This window comes from Neopsephotus bourkii, unplaced genomic scaffold (genome assembly GCF_033783945.1).
Source record: "Neopsephotus bourkii isolate Nb327-2 ecotype Australia unplaced genomic scaffold, CSIRO-AGI_Nbou_v1 NB_1572, whole genome shotgun sequence".
Classification (NCBI taxonomy): Eukaryota; Metazoa; Chordata; class Aves; order Psittaciformes; family Psittacidae; genus Neopsephotus; species Neopsephotus bourkii.
In genome coordinates, this window is record NW_026902048.1 from 2,118,601 (window position 1) to 2,145,447 (window position 26,847).

The 26,847-nt window shown below is 55.5% G+C and overlaps 1 protein-coding gene across 1 annotated transcript in view; it reads left to right on the plus strand.

The window, feature by feature from the left end:
- Positions 1–1,108: 1,108 nt before the first annotated feature.
- The window catches only part of PCSK6 (proprotein convertase subtilisin/kexin type 6), a 35,708-nt gene continuing 9,969 nt past the window's right edge, over positions 1,109–26,847 (plus strand). The window contains exons 1-13 of the mRNA XM_061371221.1: positions 1,109–1,313; positions 6,781–6,885; positions 11,079–11,189; positions 11,717–11,860; positions 12,415–12,491; positions 13,398–13,486; positions 16,962–17,134; positions 20,685–20,897; positions 22,317–22,417; positions 23,985–24,088; positions 24,548–24,665; positions 25,672–25,860; positions 26,092–26,228. Coding sequence (XP_061227205.1) covers positions 6,874–6,885; positions 11,079–11,189; positions 11,717–11,860; positions 12,415–12,491; positions 13,398–13,486; positions 16,962–17,134; positions 20,685–20,897; positions 22,317–22,417; positions 23,985–24,088; positions 24,548–24,665; positions 25,672–25,860; positions 26,092–26,228 — 1,468 coding nt within the window. The 5' untranslated portion in view covers positions 1,109–1,313; positions 6,781–6,873. The remainder of the gene's footprint in view (positions 1,314–6,780; positions 6,886–11,078; positions 11,190–11,716; positions 11,861–12,414; positions 12,492–13,397; positions 13,487–16,961; positions 17,135–20,684; positions 20,898–22,316; positions 22,418–23,984; positions 24,089–24,547; positions 24,666–25,671; positions 25,861–26,091; positions 26,229–26,847) is intronic.

Consider the following 26,847-nt stretch of genomic DNA (forward strand, 5'->3'; position numbering starts at 1 on the left):
CCAGCACCACCTTCTCCCTAACAAAGCCTATTTTCTAATACCCCACCAGCTTTCTGCTGTCCTCTGAATGGCGTCTGTGGGAGGCAAGGGCAGTGCTCCAGCCCTTCTGCCTGCGCCCATGGCTGCCCTTGTGCTCCCCATGGCCAGGCTTGCCCAGAGTTCTGCCTTCAAATTCCCCCATCAGCCTTGCCCCTGTGAGCCCACGAGAAGCCCCAGTCTGGGGGTGCAGGAGGGGTGATGGGTGCACTGCAGGCGGTGCAGGGGAGATGCCCAGGGGATACGGGTGGCAGGGGTGGGATGCAGGGGGAAGCTCAGTGGGAGACACCTGCGAGGATACAGGTGAATGGGAATGGAGAGGATGCAGACAGGATACCCAGGGGGTCGGTGCCAGGGGCTTGCGGGGGGGTGGGTTCAAGTTGGCTGCACAGAGGGGGGCAGACCTCGAAGTGGAGCCATGGGATGGCTGAGGGGATGCTGAGGGCATGCAGAGGGTTTGGGGGGGGGGTGCAGGCTCACAACGGATGATGAGGGGCATGCAGAGGGATGGATGGATGGAGGGGATGCTGAGGGCATGCAGAGGGTCCATCGGGGGGGGGGGAGGATACAGGCTCACAAAGGATGATGAGGGGCATGCAGAAGGATGGATGGATGGAGGGGATGCAGGGGGCTCTCAGGGGAGCAGCACTGGGGCACGCAGTGGGAACGCAGCAGGGTACATGGACATGCAGGAAGGGCTCCGGGGGATGCAGGAGGGTACAGGGGGGTTTGTCCGGATGCGTTCGGGGGGGGGGGCCCCCCCCCGACCAGGGACACGCAAGGGACGCGCCAGGAGGTGTCCTCGGAGCTGCACCGGGGCGCAGAGGGGGTGCAGGAGGGTCCGGGGAGCAGCCCCGGGCAGGGGGGTGCTGCTGGGGGGGGGGTGCCCTCGTCCCGCCCCGTCCGCCCGTTTCCCCGTCGCTGCCGCCGGGCCGGGCCCTCCCCGCCGCCTCCGCCTGCCCCCCCGGAGCATCCCCCCGCCCCCCCGTGCTCCGGGGCCGCTTTAAAAGGCGCAGCTCCGCCGCTCCGCCCAGCCCGGCTCCGCGGAGCGCACCATGCCCGCTGCAGCCGGCCCCGGCCCGGGGAGCGCGGCCGCGCCGCCGCCCGCCCGCCTCTGCCTGCTGGCCCTGGCGCTGCCGCTGGCGCTGAGCGGGCGCGGAGCCGCGGCCGAGCCCTCCCGCACCGTCTACACCAACCACTGGGCCGTGCGGGTGCGGGGGGGCCCCGCCGAGGCCGCCCGCGTCGCCGCTGCCTACGGGTACATCAGCCTGGGGCAGGTAAGGGGCAGAGGGGGGCAGGTGCCGGGGTACCGGGAGCGGGGATGCATGGGGGGGAGTGGGGGGTTGTACCGGGGGTCCCGCAGATGGGCCCCGGAGCGGTCGCGGTGAGGCCGGAGCCCCGGTTTGCCCCGGCGGTGTCCGGACAACCCCGGCCCCCGCTCCCACCGCACCGGTCCCGGCCGAACCGGCGGCGGCTCCTCGGGGTGCCCGGGGGCCCCTCGGAAGCCGGTCCCGCAGCGGCGGGGAATTGCACAAGTTCCTGCCACCCTGGGAAGTTCCATTTGTGGATTTAACAAACTTTGGACTCTCTGGCCCGGGTTTATCGGAGGCACTGGGGACACGGAGAACTTTTGCTTTCAAGCCCCCGCCGCGCACGGGTGGTTTAAAGGCGACTTCGAGCGTTTCTGTTCCTCTCGGTTTCTTCGTTCTCTCTGTTAAACCCGGCTGCGCGCTGGTGTCCTCGGAGCTTCCTCCCGGGTTATCGCCCTGTGCTCAGCGCTTTTCTGGCTGGGTGGCACTCCAGGGTGTCTGCCTGCCCAAGGTGTCTCCTGCAGTGTAAATTATAGCCTTGCTTCACATCGCAACCCTCCCTTTAAGTATAATTAAAGCCAGAGGCTGCTGCGTAAACACACTTTCGGTGGGGGGGTGAAAGGCTGAATTGGGGACTGCCTCCTGCACCGGTGTCTGTCACCTCCCGTGGGGATCACCCCTCGCATCCCCCCCTCCATCTCCAACCTGTTCTGCCTGTCTGTTGTCCCACCAAGGGGAAAATCACTTGTATTATTCAATGCTTCTACCGCAGGGTTGCATGAATGTGGTTGTGCAACCCCAAGGGCTTTTTGGTGTTTATCCCTCTTCTGCCAGAGAATATCTTGATCGAGCTTCTCATTCTCCCGGTTTGCATCAGCCCAACGTCAGCTCCTGGTCTGGGGTTTCTGCTGGGTCCCTTCCCTGCCGGAGCATCCTGCCTTTCCCGGTGACGCTGGAATCCTTTGGCTCACGGGCACGATGCGGCCCCTCCGGAGCATCCCTCCCACCCCGCCGAGCCCGTTCCCGGGGCAGCCCGACGCAGGCTGGAGACCAAGGGAAATATTTCAGCGGTTGCATCAGGGTGTTCCTGGCTCCCGCGGATCCCGGGAGCTCCGGCACCGCTGGGGCTTCCCCAGCTGCTCCCAACGCCCTTGCTTCAGCGTTCCTGCTCCTCGAGCCCCTCCGGCTTTTCCCATGGGAGCTCGCCCAGGGCCAGACCCTGAGGAGCCGCTTTCCCCACGTGTGTGTGCGCCCATGGGTGATGCCTGCTGTGCTGTGCTCGGGGCTCACAGGGCCCTGAGTGTCCCCCGTTGGGTCCTCTGCTGGTGGAGCTGCTGGGGATAGCACTATTCCCGGTGGGATGGGCCTGATCCTGCTGGGAAACCCTGCCTGAGGGCATATCACCCTGCCCTGGGGAGGTGATCGGGTAGGGGCAAGTGATGGAGTCCAGTGTGGCAAGGGAGGAGGAGAGGGGACAGTTGGAGTGAGCCACAGGGAGCCCTGTGCTGGTGGCTGCTCCCGCCTGGGAAAGGCATCGCCGTGCTTTGCACACACGTCCGACCTGTCCCTGCATGTTCCCATGCCCAACCCATGCACCAAGACACCCCGAAACCCTTCCGGGTCACAGCGGTGACATTTCCCTTGGGGAATCATTTACGGCAACTTCCATTGCAGCGATGGACAAAAGGAGAAGCTTTTACACCCCTGAACTCCTGCTCCTTCCTCCCCACGGGGCTGTGCTGGGCATGCAGGGACAGGCCCCGGCCGAGGGCTGTGCGGTGCCGGTGTCCCGAGCGCTGCCTGCGCCGCAGAGCCTGTTCCTATCCCGGGAATAGGGTTTGTGTGAGGTTTTCCTTGTGTGCTGTGCACAGGGACATGGGTTAGGGGCGCACTTGGCAGCGCTGGGGTAAAGGCTGGTCTTGGTGGTCTTAAAGGGCTTTTCTGGCCTGTTTGGTTCTATGATTTCGGGAGGGTCTGCAGCAGTCCTCAGCAGTGGGCAGGGTTCATTTGGGGTGGCAATCGGAGCTTTCTTGGATACCTGTCGTTTGGGGGATGCTGGAATGATGGTGCTGGGCTTGGTCCTTGGCCCGATCTGGCATGGCCATCTGAGAACATTCCCAAAGGCTCAGTGGCTGGAGCCCTTATCCCCCTTGGGTGTCCCAAAGAGGAGCAGTCATGTCCTCCCAAGCTGGATCCAGCCTCCTGGAGGGCACCAGTGCCAGCACTGGTGGGAATGGGATGGCTTGGGTGAGACCCTGGAGGATTTCCGTGTATGGGGAGGAAAGAAATGGGCTCAGCAATGCCCTGACTGCCCTCCAGCTCTCCTTTCCATCTCTCATTAGCCACAAGCAGTCTTGAACCTGCTGGAAATACTAATGGCTGTTAATGGGGCAGGGCAGGCACTGGGATCATCTGTGCCTGGCAGTGCATGGGGACGGCTGGGTGCTGCTGCAGGAGCATCTCCTGGGTGCCTCTGGTGGCACCTGGATCTGAGGGAAAAGGGGATGGAAAATGAGGTTGGGATGTGGCCAAACTCCTTGCTATCGTACCGCTTCTTAGCGCTGCGGAGAGCTGTCCTTGTTCAGTGATCCCTGTTGGCAAGGACCCATGGAGGTCTGTGGTCCATCCTCCCCAATTAACTTTGAGGCTAAATCGGGCTGCACAGGGCCTCAGCTGGGTGAGATCTGAAACTCTTCAAGGATGGAGATCCCAGCACCTCTCAGGGCCTGTGTGTTCACCTTCCTTTACATCCAAACAGGGTTTCTCCCCTTGCAACTCATTGCCTCATCCTTTTGCCGTCCATCTCCATCTCTAACCACCTGTGTCCCACTGGGGCCATGAGCAGCTCCTTCAGCCTCAAACTCCTCCCCATTAGGCCAGATGACATTGGCAAGTGCGTGTGCTTTTGGAAGCAGAGCCATCAACACCCTTGGCACAGTGATGATGGCTTTGCAGGGTGCAAAACGTGTTTGCATTGCTTTGGCTTGCTCCATGTGCAGCCCAGCTGAGCAGTGCTTCCTCTGCCTCCATACAGGAAGGAAGGAAACCTCCTCCTGGTTGTTGAGGTACGAATTCAAATTGCCTTGGAAAAATCTCAAATTGCCCCTAAAACTTCAGCCCAAAACTGCAAATCAATTGGGGAAATGGGAATGGCCCCTTGGGAAAATGGGAATGGCTCCTTGGGGAAATGTGGGTGCTCTTGTTGTAAGCCAGGACTCTGAAAAACCAAGGTGGATGGTTGTAAATGTACTTGGGGAGGGAATGAACACACCTGGAGCTGTTTGGTGTGCTCTGGTGGGCTCTGTAACTGCAGCTGGGGGCAACCTGGGCTCTATCTCCTGTGTGCTGGGGCTGGGACCTGTCACCATGGGCAGTTGTCTCCTGGCTGGTCCGGAGCCGATGGGCATGACCCGGGTGCCAGGAAGGACCATAGTGCTGCTATGTGCCTCTTGGGTGCTGCACTGGGTTTTCCAGCTTCCCCATCCCTCTGGCCATGGGGCTGTGGCCTCACTGGTGCTGTAGGCAAGGAAAAACCCCATTCCTGGGAGTCTCCAGTGCTCCCATCCCAGCGGTTGCATTGCGGAGCCCTCCTGATCTCAAGGAGGAGAACAAATGGTTTCCACTGAAAAAAGGGCATTTTAAAGGTTTTCTCCTTAGAATCCCTGATGTGGAAGGGGGCCTCTGGAGGGCATCAGGTCCAGCCTCTGCCCATAGCAGGGCCCCTTCTCCTTAGCCTCAACATGAGGTTTTCCTTACTTTTCCTTCCATAAATCCAGGTGGATGAAGAACCTGGAGCACTGGGTGCTTTTCCTGTTTCTCTAGCCATGTATCCCCAGAGCCCACTATGGAATGGTCACTTTCCCTGTCTTCCTGCTGGTCTGCCTTGCATGGTGATTTTACATCGATTCCAAAACCTTGCACCCACTCTGATTTCCCTAAAACACAGGGAGGTTGGAGCATCCTCCTTCCCTTCCCTAAGCACAGGTGGATTTGAGGAATGGGTTTTAAAAGCCAAATGCAGACTGCAACGGGCAATGTGCAGATGTTAAAGTGCCCACCTAAGCTGTAGTGCAAAGAGAAAGGTGGTGATGGGGGAGAGGAAGGGTGTAAATGAACTCGAATGGAGACAGATCACAAAAGCTCACACTAAGGGCAGTGAAATGACTTTCTGGCATGGAAGTCAAAGCAAAGCTAATCAGATAGTTAATGCTCATAAGAGGCACACCTCAGGGTATCAAGCATGGCACGATGTAAGTAGTTGTCATCATCTGCTTCAGCATCTGGTCCAGATGAAGCCATTTGCTCTCCCCTGTCCCACTGCAGCCAGCCCTGCTCTGGCCTTGGGGACATCACCCTGGCTCCTGGGTGGGAGATGGGGCTCATAGCATGGCTGTCCCTGGTCCTCCGAGCCAGGCACAGGGGCTGCTGATGGCTCCCTGCAGCTCCTGGCCATGGGGCAGGGTTTTTGGGGGGGAGGAGGAAAACCAGCCTCAGCTAAAAGGGGTTTTACAGCAGAGACCCAATTCGTACCAGCATTGTGTGACCTGGGAGCCACATGCAGTGAGTGCAGCTCTGGGGTCCTTCCCATCCCTGTGGCTGTGGATCCCTGCGGAATGCTTTTCATGTGGCTCCTGGCTGAGTTCGCCCGGCTCATTGTGCATCCCTGGGCTTGATCTGTGCCTTTGGGATGGAAAAAGAGGAGTTGCAGCATCTCCGGCTGCTGGGATGAGAGGGCTGGAGGCAGCGCAGCCAGCCGGGGCTTGGCAGGGTGCTGTTTTCATGTGAATGTTGGACATTTTGGCTCTGTGCAAGCAAAAATGAGGGCAAAAACTTGTCACAGAGGAGCGTGGGGCTTCCCTGAGCCGAAGGGAGCCAGCGGGGCTGCCCTTCCCTGCCCGCCTTCCCTCCTGGGCTGCACTTACTGACCGATGGGAGGGACTCCAGGCTGGGGCATGCCTTGTACCTCCCTTGGGGGGGATGGCTGGTTTGCTGGGAGATGACACTGTTTAGGCTCCTGCTGCTGTCCCTGGCTCCAGGCTGTGCACCCAGGAGCATCCCAGCGTTCACAGGGATCTCCTGATGGGGATGTTTGTGCTGCTGGGGTGGGGAGAGGCAGGAGGATGAGGCACAGCTCCCCCAGCTCTGCTGCTGCTGAGCTCATCTTGAGCTCATTATTTCTGCTCGGGCGCTGATGGAAGGTGGATTGCAAAGATGCTTTTAATGGGTGAGAACTCATAAAGATGGGTTTGGGGCTCTGTTGTGCCGGTGCGGCACTGCTCACCATGGCGGTGGTACCAGGTGCCAGCATCCTGCATCCCCTCCCTGAATCCCGCTTTGTGAGCAGTGCAGCACAAAGGGATGTTGCCAGCACTGAAATGGGGGTAAAGCACAAGAAACCTTACGTTTTGTTAAAGAAAACCCTCTCTTTTTGCAGATTGGGAGCTTGGAGGACTATTACCACTTCCACCACAGCAAGACATTTAAGCGCTCGACGTTGAGCAGCCGGGGACCACACAACTTCCTCCGCATGGACCCCAAGGTATGGGGCCGGGCAGCCTGGGGTCCCCCAGCCTCTGTGGGATGGGGGTCCCTGCTTCCCATTGTCTTGGTGTGGGTCAAGGGTGAGCCCCAGCATCTTGTGATGACATGTTCTGCTGGAGCTGCAGGCCTGTGCATGCCTGCGGTGACTCAGTGGACATGGGGACACCCATGGGTGATGACAAGCACTTAGAGTGATTAAACACTAACATCTGCCTGAAAGCCAGGAGGAAGGAAAGGAGGAGAAAAGCCTTCCAGGATAGAAAGGCTGTTGCCTGCTCGGGGTGTTGATCCAGTTGCCACAACACTTGCTGCCTCAATGGTTGCTATGTGTGAAATCCTTGGCAATAGCTCTGCATTGCTTTTTCCTAGAGCAAGCATCCGAAGGGATTTTCGGCACAGCTGAATTGACAAGTGATGGGGTGGGGGGGGGAAGGCAGGGAGGGACAGGCAGGACTGGGTGAGCTGTGGCTCTGCAATGGCTTTTCCCTTCCCAAAGCTCCACCTGGGGCCTGACCCATGGGAGATGCTACTTCTGTAGGGCAGGGGAAGGGTTCTTGTGTGGGGAGAGGGGGCCATCAATACAGAAGAAGCCATTGCAGCAAAGACGCTGGTGCTTGCACTGGTACCCGACCACCCTTGGGATGCTCTGTTCACCTTTGGGATGCTGTTTCCCAAGGCATTTCCAACCCACTCAGCACAACCGGTCCCATCTGCATCTCTCCAGACCCACACCAGCCCTGCTGCCCCAGAGAGCTGCTGTGATGTATCTGTAGCACATCCCTGAGGAGCACACACGTGGCTGTGTCCCCATGGGGGAAACATCATCGAGGGGATTCTGGGTGCCCTGGAATCCTTCTGGGCTCTTATTCAAGCTCTTTGCCCTTGGAGAGGTGCACCGGCACCCAGCAAAGGAGGAATTCAACTCAGCAATCGAGATGCCTCCATTTAAATGAGTCTACTTGTAATGCAAACCAATCAATTGGCTTTTAGTCTTATAAACATTTACCTCTATGGACTGCAAGCTGGAGCCATTAGCTCCTGTTCTCTTAATCCTTCTTTATCGCTTGGAGTTCAAGACCTTTTGGCCTTTGTTGTGCATGAGAGAGGGGCAGGGACATTTGCAAATCCTTTTGGAGGTGTCTTGGTATTCGAATGGCACCGGCTGAGCATGTGCAATGCAGGAAAACATCACCTCAAGGCATGAGGAAACAGAACTGAAACAATTCTTGCAGAAATCCCACAGAATCGGCAAACCCAAGGATTCACAGATGTTGGGTGGTGCCTGCCTCCCAGGGGCTATTGTTTCCAGCTTGTTGTTTAGCAGCCTGCTCTGCCATCGGGCTGGTGGCACAGGGTCCAGCAGCAGGACCATGGGCAAGCCCTGCATCCCAAGGATGCGGGTGGCTGGGGAGAGGGAGACCAGTAAACACGGGGCAGCACCCAGGGCCCTGGTCCCTGTGGGACCACTGCTGCTGAGCATCCCTCTTGCTCCAAGAGATCCCCATGGCCGGCGGCTGCTCTGTTTGGGGCTGATGTGAGCCAAGTGATGGAAAGGGAGGAGGGATGTGGCAAATGCAGCCATGTGGGGAGCACCGGGGTGCAGAGTGGGGTCATGCCCTCTTATGGGCTCCACTTGCAGCTCTCATCCCTGTAAACTTTCCTGGCTCCATGGGATGCTCCTGTTGGTCCTTGGCTTGAGCCGCAGCATCTCTGCTCCTGTTCTATGGAAGGATTTGGGTTGGAAGGGGCCTTAAAGCTCATCCAGTCCCAACCCCTGCCACGGGCAGGGACCCCTTCCACTGGAGCAGCTTGCTCCAAGCCCCTGTGTCCAACCTGGCCTTGAGCACTGCCAGGGATGGGGCAGCCACAGCTTCTCTGGGCACCCTGTGCCAGCGCCTCAGCACCCTCACAGGGAAGAGCTTCTGCCTAAGAGCTCAGCTCAGCCTCCCCTCTTATTCCTACCTCCTTCATCCTCATTGAGGGGTGTCCCAGCCTCAGCCCCTCTGCCTCTGGCCATGCACTGTAGCAAAATGAACCCCACCTAGCTTATTTCTGCTGTGCTTTATGGCAAACCCACGGTGGAGCCGTCCTGTTTGTCCTGGATCTCTGCTTTTATTCTTGCACATCCACTGGACCAAATGCAGCTATTACTTTTGTGAGGCTGCAAAAGGAGTTGCATCCTCCCCTGTGTTTGATGGAGCTACCCTGGAGCTACCTTACCCCAAAGCAAGGGGGGGACATACAAAGCTGCCCCTCTGTTTCCAGCAAGGCCAAAGGGTTCTGCTCAGTGGTGCCTGTGCCCCTCCTCACAGGGTCCTTTGGTGCCGCTCGCTGCTGCCTTATTATTGCTGACTGAGGTTGGAGCAGGGAGTTCTGAGCCTTTCCCCTCCCTGGATGGGTGATGGGAGCTGATCCCAGCCTCCCAAGCTCCAGGAGCTGTTTCAGGGGTGCCTCGGGCTCCTTCCTGCTCACCCTTTGTCTCCACACCCCAACCGCATGGATTTAGCAAATCCCCCTTGAAATCACTGCCATTGAAATGCTGATTTCCCTGTGTCCACACAAGAATTATCCATCGATGGTCCATCAGGAGTCTGTTGAAGATGAAGGTGTCCCCACGAAGCAGCACAGCTCCTGGCTGTGCAATCCCGTAATCATCCCTGCATCCAGCAAAGGCGATAGCTGCGGCTTGGCCAGCGAGCCCCATGGTACCGCTGCCAAGGAGTGCTGCTTTAAGGAGAGAAGCTGGGTGTTTGGGCCATATCCTCTGTTTAACGTTTGGGGGTATTTTTAACTAGACCATGCAGTTGTATTTTTGCTTCCAGTGCTTGAATGCCTCCTTGTGAAGCAGAGCAGCGTGCTGCCGGCAGCCCAGGCAGCGTGGAAACTCGTTTTCCTAGGAAATAGATAGAGTTCTTCCTTTCTACTTTTTTTTTTTTTGCTTTAAAAATGTGTGTTTAAATCCCAGGCTCTGGGCTGGAAGCTGTCAGTTTCCTGATAGGCACAAGCTCCCATCCACCTCCACCCGAGCAGCGAGCCATAAACCATGCAAGAGGAGCGCGGTTCAGCCGCTGCTTTTGCATAAAGGAGCCCAATAAAAACTTGTGTTTTGGGTTTTTATTCCTTTCCTTACAAACTCCTGCTCGCAGCAATAGAAACGTCCCCACGAGCAGCTCTGCTGTTCCCAAAAGGGACTGAGATGCTGGGAAGAAAGCGTTTGGGGAGGTGGGATGTGCTGCAGAGCCATCCGAGCTCATTGCCCAGTGCTTCCTTCTCCCTCCACCATAAGCACGTGTAATAATTCGGTCCATGAATTAGGTTTATAACCTGGTTTTGGGTTTCATCTCCATCCTGAAGGCAGCAGAGTGGGCAGTGATGGGCCTGGGGAGGTAATGCTCACCAAGGGCAGGATGCGGTTGCTCCTAAACTGGCACCGTAGGCAGCTCCCAGCCAAACAAACGCTGGTGTTTCCCAATCCTGGCCTTTTCTGGCCCATTTCCCACTTGGTGTCTTTGTGTGTCATGCCCCGCTGCAATGCAAACACATGTCAGAGCGGTCAGCCCCAAGGCCACCTCGCCCTCAGCTGGGGCCAGAAATGCCTCTCTGGAGCTGGCTGCATCCCCTGGGAGCTGCCACAGCCTGTGGTCATCCCATGGATTTGGGAAGCACGGGTTGTGCTTGGGTAAAGCCCCCCCAGTTACACTGCTCTATTGGGAGGAGCTTGAAGGATGAGCACCCTGGGGCTGGGTGGTGAAATGTTGGGGCTGAGCTGCTCCTGGTGCCCCGTGGCCAGGGAAGGAAGGATCAGCCCCCAAATCAAGCCAGCACTTTGAGCAACCACTGAAGCATGTGGTTTGTCTCCAGTGTGTGCTTCAGTGCTCTGTTAAGCCAGGGTGGGGGTTCAGGCATGTGCTTGGAGGGGACATTGTTTATGCTCAAGGGTTTTGCTGCACTGGGAGGGGAATCTGGTCCCTGGCTCAGAGACCACAAAGAGCTGAGCTTGCCCTGTCCATCTTCCATCCATCCTTTCTGTCCCAAAAGGAGCTGCTATCTCTGCAACCAGCTCTGGCCAAGGAGACAGGGGTCTGCTGGAGCGTGGGGTGATGCCGGGATGGGACCAGGCTGTGATTCACGCTGCTCCTGCATCCCTCATCCCATTCAGTGGGTGATGCTGACCCACGTCTCTGCTTGCAGGTGGACTGGCTGCAGCAGCAGGAGGTGAAGCGGCGGGTGAAGAGGCAGGCCCGAGGCGAGCCGCATGCCTTGCCCTTCAATGACCCGGTGTGGCCCAACATGTGGTACCTGGTGGGTATCAATCATCTTTACTGAAACACCCTAACGTCAGCAAATGTGCTTGGCAGCGGGGTTTTCAAATGGTAAATTAATACATGGAGAAGTGCAGTTTGAAGTGCTTCACCATCATTAGCAGCCCTTTGCTATGGTCTGCACAGCAGAGGCTTGGGAGCCCAAGAGCTGCAGTTGCCTATTTGCAATATCATTTTTCTCCTGCCTGCTTCATCGATCTGTGTTTGACGGGGAAATTCATTTCAAATAAAGCACAGAAAGGAAAAGAGCACTTCAAAACCAAAGAGCCCACGGCCTGTGAAATGGAACAGGAAAACAATAATAGGGAGATAGCATTGCCTGGATTAACTGCTGCCGGATGGCTTTGAGCAGTGGGGTAAAGTTGCAACAAATCTACAAGTTATATGGCAGGGCATGGGATGTAAATGTACTTTCTGGTTGATTAAATGGGCTCCCAGCCCGGCTGCTGGCTGGGATGGGCAGAAACAGGGACGCAGCCCTCCTGCAGCTGTGTTTTCCCCCTGCAGCACTGTGGGGATAAAGGCGGCCGCTGCAGGTCGGAGATGAACGTCCTGGCAGCCTGGCAGAGGGGCTACACCGGCAAGAACGTGGTGGTCACCATCCTGGATGACGGCATAGAGAGGAACCACCCCGACCTCCTGCAGAACTATGTGAGCCGGGGCTGGATGTGCTGGGGAGGGCTGGGCCGGGGGTGCAGTGAACGGATCGATGGAGCTCTGCTGCTGTGTGTAAACACAGCTCAGTTCCGTGCGCTGGCACATCGGGAGAAAAGGGATTTTAGAACATGCACAAGATGTTTTTAAGAAGGAAATGAGGGTTTTAGACAAGAAGGTTTTGGGGAAACTCCCTTTGCAGCTGCCTGGGAAGCGGCCGCCTCCCTCCGGCTCGCCAAAGCAGAGCCAAAAACACGTGTGGATCTGCTCAGCCCCAGCTCAAATGGCTGTGAGGGGGGTGTGGAGTGGTCTTGGACCCAGCAGGGTTTGGGGTTTGGAGGGGCTGTTCCTCAGGTGTTTGCCCTGGGGAACACTTAGGGCTGCAGCCCAAAGTTATTTATCCTGAGGAGCTAAGGGGGAAATGGCATTTTCTGCCCTGCTCAGCTCTATTGGCCACCACACTGGCTATGGGTGAAGCAGGGCTGTGCTGAGGTTGAGGTCCTTGGTCCCAAGCTGTGTTGATAAGTCTAATGTTGACAACATGTTTTTAGGACCCTCTTGCAAGCTACGATGTCAATGGGAATGACCACGACCCCACTCCGCGCTACGATGCCAGCAATGAGAATAAGTACGTGATGCTAATTGCCATGGAGCTGGGGTCTGCATGGCCGGGGTGTGCGGGGCTCCCCAGGGCTGGGTGTCCCCAATGGGGTGTCTTCCAGGTCCATGGCCTTGCCCCATCCCCAGCACTGCAGAGGATGCTGCGTTACGGGCTTTGCGGTCATTGCATTTAATGCAAATCCAGCCTGTGGCAACCACACCAATTGCTAATGAACCCTTGAGCCACCAAATGACAGCACCAGGAGGGTTCCTTGCTGTGGTCAGGGATTAAACCATGTGAGTTGGGCTGGGTGGCAAATACCAAAGCTGGGATTCACTTCCTGGGCTTCAGTTAAAGCAGGATGGGCACCTGGTGGTGTGTGCGGAAGGGCATATAGGGATGCTGGGGATGGACTCTTCATTAGGGACTGCAGTGACAGGACAAGGGGTAATGGGTTAAAACTTAAACAGGGGAAGTTTAGAATGGATATAAGGAGGAAATCCTTTCCTGTTAGGGTGGTGAGGCACTGGAATGGGTTGCCCAGGGAGGTTGTGAATGCTCCATCCCTGGCAGTGTTCAAGGCCAGGTTGGATGAGGCCTTGGGTGAGATGGTTTAGAGCGAGGTGTCCCTGCCCATGGCAGGGGGTTGGAACTGGATGATCTTAACGTCCTTTCCAACCTGAACTATTCTGTGATTCTATTCTATGATTCTATGAAATGGGAATGCAAAGAGCATATCACATCTAGGTGCAAAAAGCAACCAACAAACAGCTTCCTGCATTAGCTTCCTCCATCCCTAACCCTTGGTTTTGGGTGGGGGCTCTCAGCTCTTGGGGCACTTTCTTCCGCGGCTCCAGCTTTGGGGCTGGATGGGGGGTGTTTGGAGGGATCCCTTGCAGTGGGACATCAGCTCATGGGGGTTTCTCATTGCAGACATGGCACTCGCTGTGCAGGGGAGGTGGCAGCAGCAGCGAACAACTCCTACTGCATCGTGGGCATCGCCTACAACGCGCGCATCGGAGGTGAGGCTGGCGCCTGCCCGCAGCTCCCCTGCCCTTCGCTGTCCCCCCGTGGGACCACGGCCACCCTGGCTGTGCCAATGGGCTCCTGGGAGGGTGGTGGGATGCTGTTCCCCCAAGGATAGCCAGGAGAGAGTCTTCTTGGTGCCCTGGCTGCAGGGAGCCCCAGGGGGACTGGGGGAGGATGGGTGATATGGGATGCAGGAGACCTCAGCTTCGTGTGTTTTGGGGTGGAAACCTGTTTGAGCTGCATCCTTGCTGTTAGGATGCACATGGATTGCGGATGTAGTGGTTTCACCTCACAAGCCCATGGCTGCTCTGGGGAGGGTTGTCTTTGGGGTGGCCTCATGTGCTACGGTTGGTGGTGCTGGTTTAGCTTCAGAGCTGGAATTGGTTGGTTGGGAGGTTAAATGTCTGCGGATGAGCTGCTCAGATGCGGGGGTCTGGGGGGACCCCCAAAACACCTTTATGGGTAAAACACCAAGGAGGCGGGGGGCTGGAGCTGTGTGGAATAGGAGGACCTTTCATGGTCCCTCAAATAACATGATGTGTGGGAAGCAAATGACTGTTTATCACCAAACTGGATGGTAATCAGCACCATCAGAGCTCCTCTGCATTAGCCCAGGTGTTTTGGAGGCTGGTTTGAGCTGCTACAGCACCCACCAGGGAGATGGGGGTGTCAGGGGTTGGGAGTGCCGTGTCCCACCATACAGGGTACAAATGCCTGGAGCTGGGTCATCACTGGGGGCTTTAGCCCCATCCCAGGTGTGGGTGGAACAGGAGAGGGGCTTTTACTGCAACCTCTGCCACCAACCATCCCAGTGCTGGGAGAAGTCTCTGTTGGGAGCATGGACCCAAGCGCACGTGGGAGGATTCAGAGCTTAATTCCTTCTCTTGGCTTTGTTAGGGTTGTGTGTGCACAGGAGCAATGCACAAGGGGGTCCTGCTCCTGGCCAAGCACCGTCAGTAGTTCCCTGTGCTGGGAAAATCCCCTGAGGGAAGAAATAACCCTGGGGGGGGTAATGGGGGAATGGTAGGGGCTATAAATGCTGTGGCACATCATCCCATCCCACCCCATCCCATCCCATCCCAGCTCATCTCTATGGAGGATGGCTTCTTGCCTCTCAAAAACCATCTCCAAGCAGCAGCAGAGCAAGGCAAAGCTCTTGGCAGGGTCTAAGGCAGATCTGCATCCTGCAGGATCAGATCATTGCCTTCATGCTCCTTTTCAAGCCCATTTCTCTGCAGCAGCCCTGGAGATGAGCATCACTTGTTGGCTTTATAACGACTTACGGGTCTCGTTTTAATTCCCTTCCTTTAACGAGCGCTTGGAGGGGTGCTGGGGGGGGTCCTGAGCGAGACAAGGCAGCATGGCACAGGGCTGTGGGCTTCCCGCAGCGTGACCAGGCAGAGGGGAAGAATAACATCTGCAGCCGTTATCACACCCGGGATCGTGGAGGGAAATACGCTATAGCTGCAGTGAGAGTGATTTTAGATGGATCACGCAAATAAAGCAGCGATTAATGAGCACAACGTGTGGGGGAAGCCTATTTGTCACCCTCTGAGAGCTACCACCTCATTTCACTGGCTGCTCTTCAGCGCTCTTGCGTTGCTTTTCATTTGCTCCGGGCAAAATACATTGCTGCTCAGGAAACAGAAAGGGCCATTCCTCCTCCTCCTCATTTCCCCTCTCCTTCAACGCTTGCTTCAGAGGCTGCTCTTGCTCCCTGCGTGGCAAAGAGTTCAGTTGTTCTGCAGCATCCTTCCCTACTCCCTCCTGCTTCCATTATTAACAGGGGGGTTCCGATACCATGAGTGGTTGTCTATGGGCTGGCTTTGGTTTGGCTTTGGGTTATCTTTGGATTGATTTTGAGCTAGATTTGGGCTGGCTCTGGCCTGGCTTTGGGTTGGCTTTGGGTTGACTTTGGGTTGGCTTTGGGTTGGCTTTGGGTTGGCTTTGGGTTGACTTTGGGCTGGCTTTGGGTTGGCTTTGGGTTGACTTTTGGTTGACGTTGGGTTGTCTTTGGGTTGGCTTTGGGTTGGCTTTGGGCTGGCTTTGGGATGGCTTTGGGCTACCTTTAGGTTGACTATGACTTGACTTTGGGCTGGCTTTGGGTTGGCTTTGGGTTGACTTTTGGTTGACGTTGGGTTGTCTTTGGGTTGTCTTTGGGTTGGCTTTGGGCTGGCTTTGGGATGGCTTTGGGCTACCTTTAGGTTGACTATGACTTGACTTTGGGCTGGCTTTGGGTTGACTTTAGGCTGGTTTGGGCTGACTTTGCACTAAATTTGGGTTGACTTTGAGTTAACTTTGGGCTACCTTTGGGCTGACTTTAAACTGACTTTGGGCTTGCTGGTGAATTTAGCAAGCATGAAAGACCATCCCTGAGCTGGGTTTGCTTGCTGTGCTGCAGCCAAGTGTGGCTCAGACACCAGGCTCAGTTTCTCAGCCCTTCTCCTCATCTTTCCTTGTTAACATGATAAAGGGAGGAAGTTTCTTGGGAGCTGCTCTGCTCCCTGGTTTTGTATTTCTGAGCTTGTTTTTGGCTGGTAGGGGACAGGGTCAGAAAGAGATATTTGAGTTGACTGGTGTCCAGAGCACAGCTGCAGCTGTAATGACATCTGCCTGCATTTGTTTGCTTTATGATAAGTACATGTGGAAGGGGAAATGCATTTTGATGAACTGGGCTCTCCCTGGCTGCAAAGGGCAATGCTGAAACTTCCAGCATCTCTTTTTCTGGAAGGGCTTTGGGGTACCCCTTTGGGGTACCTGGCACCTTCTGTCTGCTGGATGGAGGGGAGAATGCGGCAGGGAAAGGGTGATGGGGAGTGCAAGGGCTTGTAACCCCCCTATTGCAGCAATTGGGGTGTGCAGGTGTGGTTATTGCAGGTGGCATCGTCGTCCTGCCATGGGTTGGGGTCCTGGATGTGATTTTGGCTGTGTAAGCTTCAGTGTGGGGCTCCTGTAGCGCTTCTCCCCTTCCTGGGCCACCGCTGGCATCATTTGGGCAGTGATGGGGTTCAGGGATGTTTACAGTCATGTTCACAGTCATTCCCACTCATGGGAAGCACCTCCATCCCGATGTGCCTGAAGCTGGGTGGCTCCGAGCATTAGGAAACACTGTTATCTTCCCGGTTGAGAAATGAGTTCGCTAATTTAAAGCAGGGGGAAGGGGTTTTAGCGGGTGGATTTTGCCACTGGGGAGCTCAGCACTGTCCCCACTGCCCGATCCCCACTGATGGAGGGAAGCGGATTTGATCCCTCCCTCCCCATCCCTTGCCATGGAGCCAGCAACATGGAAACCCTTCCAGAATAGCTCCCCAGCATCCCGCTGCCGGGCTCATCAGCGCGCGGGGCCGGGGGTTGAAGCTATTCCAGGCGCGCCTGAGCCGCGCGCCGTTAACAAAGCCCTTTGATTGCAATCCTCGCACTTTCATCCAAGCCATTAAGCCCTAATGTCTGATGTTTTTGTGCTTTTAGGCATTCGTATGTTAGATGGCGATGTAACAGATGTTGTTGAAGCGAAGTCGCTTGGCATCAGACCCGATTACATTGACATTTACAGCGCGAGCTGGGGGCCAGATGATGATGGGAAGACAGTTGATGGACCTGGTCTATTGGCCAAACAGGCTTTTGAGCATGGCATTAAAAAGGTGTGGATCCTGCAGCGCACAGACGCGCTCGCCCTCCTCCTCCTGCCCCACGGGGAATAACACGTGCCTTGGCCATGGCTGGCCTGGGGTCTGGCGCGGGGCCCCCCGAGCTGATGCTAGGGCTGGGGTGGGGGGACACAGATCATCTCGTGGTGCTCCCTTAGCTTTCCCTGGCTCCGGTGGATTGTGCGGATGAGGGTGGTGACGGCGCGGCCCCGGGGGGACTCCTCAGTGCAGCCCCCGTGTTGAGTTGTGATGCTCTGCAGGGCTGAGGCACCCAAAGCGGGTCGGGGGGGGGCTGGTTTTGCACCTCTAAATGCGCACCTGGGTGCCGGCATCTCCATCCCCCCCTCCTTCACCCTCCCCAGGCTGCCTGTATCCGCTCCCAGGGGTCTCCATCACACCAAGCCTTTCCCTGTTTTCCCACCCAGAACGAGTGGCTGTGTTGTGACTGGGGGGACACGTGGGTCCCATCACAGGGACACAGATTATTGTCCCTCAAGCCCTCCAGTGAGAGGCTTCAGCCGCTGTCACGTGTGATGGAAGCTGTCAGTCCCCACTGGGGATGCTCCGGCCTTCCCACACCCCTTCTCGTTTGGGGGGCATTAAAAAATGCTCAATATTGGCTAAAACCATTGGGAAAAGCCCTTTCTTGGCAGCCCAGTGGGTGCTGTGGGTAAGTGTTGCAGCAGCTCAGGGCTCTGCAATGGGTGTCCCCAGTGATATTGGGGTTCAGGCTGTGCTTTGAGACCCCCTCTTTTCCCTCCCTGCCTCCCTCCTGCCCCTGCTGCCTCTTCTCGGGCCGGGCAATGCAGCCTGCGTGTTATCTATAAATAGGGTGGAGTGGTTTTCCCACTATTTACTTGATTTCCTGCCGGGGCGGTGAGGCCGAGGAGCCCATTGAAGTGCTGGGAGTTCAGGCCATGTAAATACGGGGGGAAAAGCTGCTTTTTAAACCTTATTTTTCCATGTGGGAGCAAACAAGCAGCAGCGGGGTCCTTGCCCAGCACTGCCCTGCTGCTCTGGGATCCTTGTTTCTGTCTCCCAAGGGGTATCGTTCCCTGTCCCCCCCATTGCCAGCCGTGTTTGTGGTACCCACTCTTCCTCATGCACAGCTCCTAACTGCCAGCTTCTCCTTAAATGATGAGAAGGGCTGCAAGCAGATATTTAGCAGCCACCTTTAGCCCAAGCAAACGGCTTTAAGCAAGTTATAAATCCTTAAAATTGAGTTTTTAATGGAAACATTAAAATAACCTTTATCTATTAGCAATAGGCTTGCACTGGGGTAATTTATCTTCTTGTTTCTCGCTCCTCCAGCCACACCTTATTAGTTCCTGAGCTAACAAGGGGATATTTATCCTGGGCTCTCATGGAATGCCGTTGGGCAAACAGCAAAGCCCCGGCAGTGCTGTAGAAGCAGGGAGATGCTGTGCATCCTGCATCCGACTGATGTGCTGCTGGGGTGAGCAGGATCACCCCCAGCCTTGACCAGGCAGGGATTCACTGATTTAAATGATGCCCAGATCCAGGTTTTATAGTGGCCAGGAGCCCTTCACTAGGAAGCTGGTAGATGAAGAAGTTGGATGTTTGGGATCTGCTTGTGGGAATCTTGATAATCATTTGTTTGGGAGCAAAGGGAGATTTTCTCCAGTCCAAGGGAGTTGTATGTAACGTGTGGTGAGCTCTGGCTCCCCTGGGAAATGGTGTCAGGCGTTAGGTGTGCATTGCTGTACTGTCATTTATGTGCCTGTCTGTGTCCTCGTGCACCAGTGCTGGCTCTGAACCCACTTTCCTCCAGTGCAGCCCTGCCCGGGCATCATGGGGGCACGGGTTTGGACCAGGGTCAAGCAGCCTTGGCATCTGCTGCTGCGATGCTCTGGGTGTGGGATGTAAGTGAGGCCTGGGCTCCCTGTCTGATCCCAAATGAAATCACTGCCGTGCCTCTGCCCACCTTCAGCAACCGGTGCCTGGTTTTATTCCTCCAGTCAGTGAATTGGGAAGGCCTGGGTTGGATGCAGCGGGGGTCATTCTCGGAGATGGGTGGATATTAATAGTGGAGAGCCGGACAATCACTGCTGTGCCCAGCATGTGGGCTGGGATGCTGCGGCCTCCGAGACCCAGGAAACCCTGGAAGGCAGGCCTGGAGGTGCCAGCAGCAGGCTTGGTGGGCTGGCGAGCTGGGTCGAGCTCTCTGTGACGTGGGGCAGGGCAGTGATTCCTGTTGCCATTGCAGTGTTCCTTGCAGAGCTCAGACAGCTCTGTTGACCTTTGGGAGGGAAACACCCTCCCAGTTGGGCTGGGAGGCAGCCCAGATAATGAAAGCTTCCATAAAGTGAGGGAAGAGCCTGACTTAGCCCGTGTGCCCAGGGGCAGGGTCAGTTCAGAGCCTCTGCCCCAGGAGGAGGGCGAGACAGGCAATAAACCATCCCCATCCCTCCGGCGCTTCAGCCCCCCAGTAAATCCCAGTGGATTCCTGCAGAGCAGAGCTGCTCTTTTCCCTTTCTTTCCCCTTGTTTGTGTGGAGGAAGCCACCGCAGAGCAGTGGGAGGGAGATAAACTCCAGATCTGCCCAGGCGAGCGCCAAAATCCCTCCGTGGCAGCAGTAGCCGTGGGGAGGATGGGGCTGCTCCACGACCGGTGCTTCCATCGCTTGCCAAGCCCGGCAGCACCATACCCTCCCCGGAGATCCCTGCCTTACAGGGCACGGAAGCAAACCAGCCACTTCATTTCCTGCCCCAATCTCCTTTGGGTCACCTAAAACCCGTCCTTGGGACCATGAATCCCCATGGAGCCGGATTAGTGCTGGGTGCCCCGGCAGTGGTTTGGATGGAGGGGTGAGCGGGGTTCACCCCACCACTGTTGGCTTCACATGGGGCCCCTCGTTGGCAGCGTGGCTGGTGCTGCCGGGCGGGATTTTCCCTCTGCTCCGGGGAGGTCTGGGTGCCTCCCGCCCCCCCCAGTTCCCGGTGGGATGCTGCAGCTGTAGCCGGTGGGGACGGCTCCATCAGATGTTCCTGCCAAGTGATGGGGAGGGGAATAGAGGCTGGGGTTTAAAAAGAGGGAAACAAAAGGAACCTAAAAGTGAGGCTGGTGGGTTAGATGGGTTCATAAGGGGTTTGTGGGCTTGGCGCAAGGGAGATGTGGGGTTTGGGGGTATCCCTGCCAGTTCCTCTCACAGGGTTATCCCTGTACCCCAGAAAGCACCATGCTGTGTGTTACCATTGGGTCCAGGGGATGTTTTCCCCTGGGAAAACCTATAGAAGATGTCAAAATCCCCATTACCAGAGGCTCTCCCCTCCTCACAGGGCTGTCAATCTGCGGCTGGCCGAGCAGAGGGGCACATTTGTGGGACCTGCTCCAGGGTGCTGAGCACTGGGCAGGATGGGACCCATCCTTCCACCATAACCAAACCCCATGTCCAGACCCCAGAATCAGGCTTACCAACAGCATCCCAGCACTGGAGGGGGCTGCCCCCAATCCCCCATGCCGCAATGGCCTCTCCTCCTGCACAAACCCCTCCTCTCACCTCTTTTCCCCTCTCTCCTTGCAGGGCCGCAGGGGTTTGGGGTCCATTTTTGTCTGGGCATCTGGGAATGGTGGCAGAGAGGGCGATTACTGCTCCTGCGATGGCTACACCAACAGCATCTACACCATCTCCATCAGCAGCACCACCGAGAACGGATACAAGCCCTGGTACCTGGAGGAGTGCGCGTCCACCCTCGCCACCACCTACAGCAGTGGGGCTTTCTATGAGCGGAAAATAGTGAGTTTCATCCCAATTTGAGCATTCCCTGGATGTTTTCTGCGTGGCTGGGCTGGATGATGGCTCGCTGTAAGGGCCAGGCTTTGCTCTTAGACCTGCAGTGGGTTTTGCTTGAGGCTTGTTATGGTGGCTCCAAGATTGCTGTGGTCCTTGGGAAGTGATTGGGGATGTGGTGGTGTCCCTGGGAAATGGGTGAAAGGACTGGAGGTTGGTGAAAATACCCATGCAAATATCTACCTGTTCCCCAAAGTACTTGGTCACTGCCCCTTGCTTTCAATAAAGAAGGGAATTTTGAGGTTCTTTAGTCTGAGAGAGCAAAAAGAGGGAGGATGGAGGCGTTTTGGCAGGGATGTGGAAGCCCCAGACAGGGAGCAGAGAATGTTTGGAGCCCAGGAATTCCCTTGAAAGCATCTGCATGTGTGGATCAGTCTGTTTTCCCTGCTGCCCAGCCTATGTTTGCTCTGTCCCAACACATGCTGTGGTCTCCCCACAGCAAGGCCTTTCGCTACTGGCATTCCAGTGCATCATCTGTACCTCAGGCCATAAAACATCACCCACCAGCACAGCACCTCACCCAAGCTGGGTGGAGTTTTCCACCCAAATAAAGTTTCTGGCAAAAAAACATGCTTTTTTTACAGGTAAATTGGTTTTTTTGCTTTGTTTGTGCCCTAAAAGAGATTAATTTTCAGCCAGAAAACCAAGGACCATTTTCATGGCACTCGGGAGCATTTGCATGGCTGAGGCCAGCACCAGTCCGGTGCTGCTGGAGCACTGATAGGCACAACAGCACCTTCCAGGGGTACCTTGGGGAGAAGCTGGGGGCTTCTCCATCCTCCAGAAATCACCAGATTAACTCAAAACTCAGGAGCATGTAACCGATGGAGCATCTCTTTGCCCACCTCCTCTCTCCGAGCTTTTGGTACCCGAGCATCATGCTCTGTTCTGAAACAAAAAAGCTGGAAATGGCTTTTTCCCCCTTTTTCTTCCCATGCAAATGGAAATCCTTGCGAAACACCGGGAGCTGGAGCTTTGGAGTGAAGTGGTAATAAAGTAGTAAAGTAATATTAAAGTAATATGGCCCAGCACAACATGAACCCACAGGCACATACCCACAGCAGCCCTGCCCAATTCACTGCTCCATCCATGCCTTTTCCCCCAGCTGATCCACAGCAAAATTGACACATTTTCCCATTTTCCAAACAGCTTTTGTACCTTTGAGCAAAGGGAAATGTATTCTCGTGTGCCAAATCTATCTGCAGCCCTTTTTACGGGGGCTCTACCACCTTGATGGCATGCGGGCCATGGCAGGGGTTGGGTACCAGCTGGCAGCATCCCAAGCAAACCTGGGTGCTCAATGGGGTGTAATCCATGCTGGGAGCATCTCTGGAAGCATGGAGGCTGCAGCTCCTGTCTCCACAGGTCACCACGGACCTCCGGCACCGCTGCACGGATGGCCACACCGGCACCTCCGTATCCGCACCGATGGTCGCGGGCATCATCGCCTTGGCTTTGGAGGCAAAGTAAGTGTAACCTCACCATGGCCATGGAGGAAGTGTTCCCATGTTTAACACCCGGTGAGCAAAGCCAGAAACAAAAGTTGGGGTTTTAACCTCTGGAGTGACTCAAAATGGGGCAGAGCTGTTGGCAAGGTTTGATGCAGTGTTGTTGTTTTGCATCTAATCTTCCTGCAGGTGCTTTATTGAGCTAATTCTTCACTTGTTGTTGTGTGTTGAGAAGTTGGGGTTGGTGAGATTAAGTCAGGCTTCTCATCTGATGCGTTGAAACTGCTGACAGCCGGCTCCAGCAGGAGTTTTATAAACACTTCCTGGGAGAAAAATGTCAGAAAACATCGAGGAAATGGAAAATGTCAGTAGAAGTGATGGTTTTCAGCAAGTGTTTCATTTCTGGGGGAAAAAGGACTACTTTTGCATCATGTCAAAAATCCACATGGTGTGACTGGCAGCGACACGCTCCCCAGTTCAAACAAGCTGCTCTTTGCCTCTTGTCCCCATCTCGGTCCCATCCTCGTCTCACTGTGGTCCCCCCTGCCCAGGAGCAGGCTCACCCTTTGAGCATCCCTATGTTTCTCCATGGAGCATCTTTATCTTCAATAAAACAAGCTTATTATTATTACTTTTATGGGGTGGAACTAAGAATAAGGCTGGGAATAAGCCCCAGGGCAGAGCTGTGCTCCTGTTTAGGGACTGTGATTGCGGCATGTCAGCTCCAGTCCCTCTCCTCCAGTTTAATCCCAGTGCCCAGCTCGGGTGAGCATGATTCCAGAGATGCCGTTTCCATTGCAAAGATATGATGAGCTTTTGATGTGATTTTTGGATTGTTTAGCTGAGGCATAAAACGCAACATTAAGTACTTGGTGCTCGGGCGCTCCATTATGACAAGAAGGAATAGATTGGATTTCTTTTCTTAAATGTTGCTCGAGATCAATGTAAATCCCAGCTGGTGATGCTGGAGAACTGAGTATGAGGAAAGTGTGGAAAATTCTGCAGCAATATCCCTGGGATGGGGTCTTGGGATGGGGAGACACAAAAGCACACACAGTGCTCAGTGCCCAGCACCCTGAACACACAAACCTGACATGAACCCAGCCTAGCAGGGGGGTTGGAAACACTTTGGGTTTCGTTTTCCTCTTAAATGAGCAATCTAAGGTTTTTTCCCAAGCAATTTTTGCTGTTATTCCTGTAATGGGGAAGTTTGCTCAGCCTTGTGTATCAGGGAGGTGCCGAGCCTGGTGCCATGCCTTGGGATGTGCTTTGTTCCCAATCTCCTGCAAGAAAATAGAGAAAACCTTCCAGATTTGCTCCAGTTATACCTCAGAGCGTGAGGCAGCCAAAGCTATTCAGCTTTGGTCAGGAATAAACCCTGCAATGACTGTGGGCACTTAGCATCCTCCCCATGGTGCTGGAGCACCCCAAGTGATGGCCAACCTCCAGGCAGGGCATCAACATCTAAATCATCAGTTTATGTTCTTTTGGAGCAAAAAAGAAGAGGGTTTTGGGGGGGGATTTAACCCAGTGGGGGTCCCTGCTGCTGCATGCGAGCCATCCCATGAGCTATGTGTCATTGCAGCCCCATGCTCACCTGGAGGGATGTCCAGCATCTACTGGTCAAAACCTCGCGGCCAGTGCATCTGCGAGCGGCTGACTGGAAGACCAATGGTGCAGGGCATAAAGGTGAGGGGCGATGGTGGGGAGGTGGGATGGGAAAATAAAGGTCCCCATGGCTTGATTCATGGGAGGGTTCACACTGGATGGTCTCTGTCAGCTGCTTCTGGTGCTCCTACCATGAAGGTGTTGAGCAGAGGGAGGAGAGGAAGCCTTCTTTGGTGGATGGTTGGAAGCCCTGTTTGGTGGATGGCTGGAAGCCTTGTTTGGTGGATGCTCTCCTGAGCTGCAGCATTGCCTGCTCCTTTCAATGGGCTGCTCCCAGAAATGGGATTTCCATGGTGCCAATGTGGATTTGGGGTGTAATCTGGGGAGGGTGATAAGCTCTGTGTATTTTGGAGTATCTCGTACCTCAACAGGGTCAACTCTGCACCTTCCCCAGTGGTCGGAGGATGCTCCACCAAGCACTGAGGAGCTTCTGACCCATGCTTGGAAAGCAGTGGGTTTCTGAGTCTTCTCTCTTTCCAGTTAGCCATCTATATGGCTTCGGTCTGGTGGATGCAGATGCTATTGTGGTGGAAGCCAAGAAGTGGAAGACGGTTCCTCCCCAGCATGTCTGTGTGGGAAGCCTGGACCGGGTACCCAAGTGAGTGTTGTGGGGTGGGAGCTCTCCCAGGGCATGCAGCCACTGGGAAGGAGCTTTGGTGGGTCTGGCTCTTGCAGTGCAAAGGCTCAGCCACTGATTTCTATTTGGAAAGGGAAATCAGGAGCTGGGGTGGCCGGGATGAGTCCATGTGCAGGCGAGGTGATGTTCATGGGTTTTAAAGTCAGAGTGACCTACACTGTTGGTTATTGACCCACAAGTGCCCATCTGGGGTCTGTGCCTATGGTTTGGTGAGGAGCAGGTCCCATGGGGCCTCTATGGGATCAGCTTTGACAGCGAGCGATTTATTTTTGCCCTTTTGCATGCTTTTGCTTCCCAGACCGGTGATTAACAGGGGATTTTTGAGGGCTGATGGTGAGAGACCAAAACCAACTTGCCCGCTGGGTCCTACATGAGCAGTGATGTGTTGGTCCCTCCTCCCTCCTCCACCAAAGATCTCATCTTGATGGAAGACATCAAAAACTGGTGCTTTGTGCAAGGCTTTGCAGATTTCCAGTGCCTGGGGTCTCTTTGAGTTTGGCTTCAGGTTCAAACCAGCTTAGGTTTGTCCTTGCTAGGTTAAAGGGTGGGATCAGGGATGTGACCACACGGACCCTCCTTGTTTACCACTGCCTGGCTGTGGAGCAAGAGTTGCTCATCAGCAAAGCCGTTCCTTGCGTATGCAAAGCAGGAATGAATTTGGAGCCAAGTATGTTCATGAAACTATTTATCTGATACAGACACTAATTACAACCCAGAGAGGAGCGCTGCACTGATAATTACAATAAAGAAGCGCCCTTGCAGCCCATAAGGCATAGATCTTAGCAGCAGCTCAAACCCATCTCGTTACCATTGAGCAATTCAGCACATTCCATGCTAGGACACTGTACTGCAATGGAGGATGAGATAATTCTTGCCATGAAGCAGTAGGAGACCGGGTTCAGCTATAACCCGGTGTCCACGCTGCTGGGACCACTGTGGACCCTCCGATGCTCTCCATCCCTGGCAGGTACATCCGAGCGGAGCACGTGCTGCGCGCCAGCACCCTCAGCAGCGGCTGTGCTGAGCACCGTGACCAGCATGTCCTCTACCTGGAGCACGTCGTGGTGCGGCTCAGCATCTCACACCCGCGCCGGGGAGACCTCCAGATCAGCCTCATCTCTCCCGCAGGGACCAGGTCGCAGCTCCTCGCCAGGAGGTAAGAGCAGATGGGAAGCAGCATCTGGCTGGGATGGGCAGCATCCTTGCTGTACTTTTCCTTGGGTATTTCGGGAAGGCAGGGGGCATGCTCTGGTTTCAGCTGCAGGAGGGCTTCAGGCAAGGGTGGGTGCATGCAAGGATGCCTAAAATCCTTCATCCCAATCTATGTTTTCCCGTTAAATAAGACATTCAAAGTCACATTTCCTGATGCGCGGCATTATCATTGCAGGGTGTTTGACCACTCCAACGAGGGGTTCAAGGGCTGGGAATTCATGACCGTCCACTGCTGGGGGGAGCAGGCAGCAGGGGAGTGGACCCTGGAGATCCACGACACGCCATCCCAAGTGCGCAACCCCACCGTGCAAGGTAAGGATTCCCCCTTAGCACCCATGTCCTGCAGCACCCACCGGTCCCCCTTGCCCCCAAAGCTCTTTGCAGGTTTCTTGGCTTGGCTGTAACATTTGCTGCAAGTTTTATGGCTTTCAGCAAACCCGTAGTGCCCAAACCCTTCACAAACAGGACCAAAGCTCCATCCCCGTGCACAGGAGGCTGTGCTGTGCCTGAGCCGGGATCGGGTTCTCTCCCAGCAGCAACCCAAGCACCAGGTTTCCAAAATTAAACCGTAATGAGCCAAAAGGAGGAAACCTGAGTGCTGTAATTGTTGTTTGCTTGGCTTGCTGCACCACTGGGACATCTGCCGTGTGGGCTGGTTGTTCAACAGTGCGAGGGGATGATGCCTCGCAGGCTGCGGATGGACAGACCCATGGACACCCTGCCCGGGCTGCCACTGTGCTGACCCAGTGTGTGCTGGGTGGCTTTTATCAGGCAGAAGTACACCTTTTTAATGGAGCTTTTCAAGTTACTGGTTCTCTCCATGCGTTGGATGTGGAGGCTGTGGTGATGCTGCGGTCCATCAGAATAAAAATACCCTTATAGGTGCCTTAAATGGCTGCATTTGTGCAGGCTGGGAGCTCAGGGGCTTGGG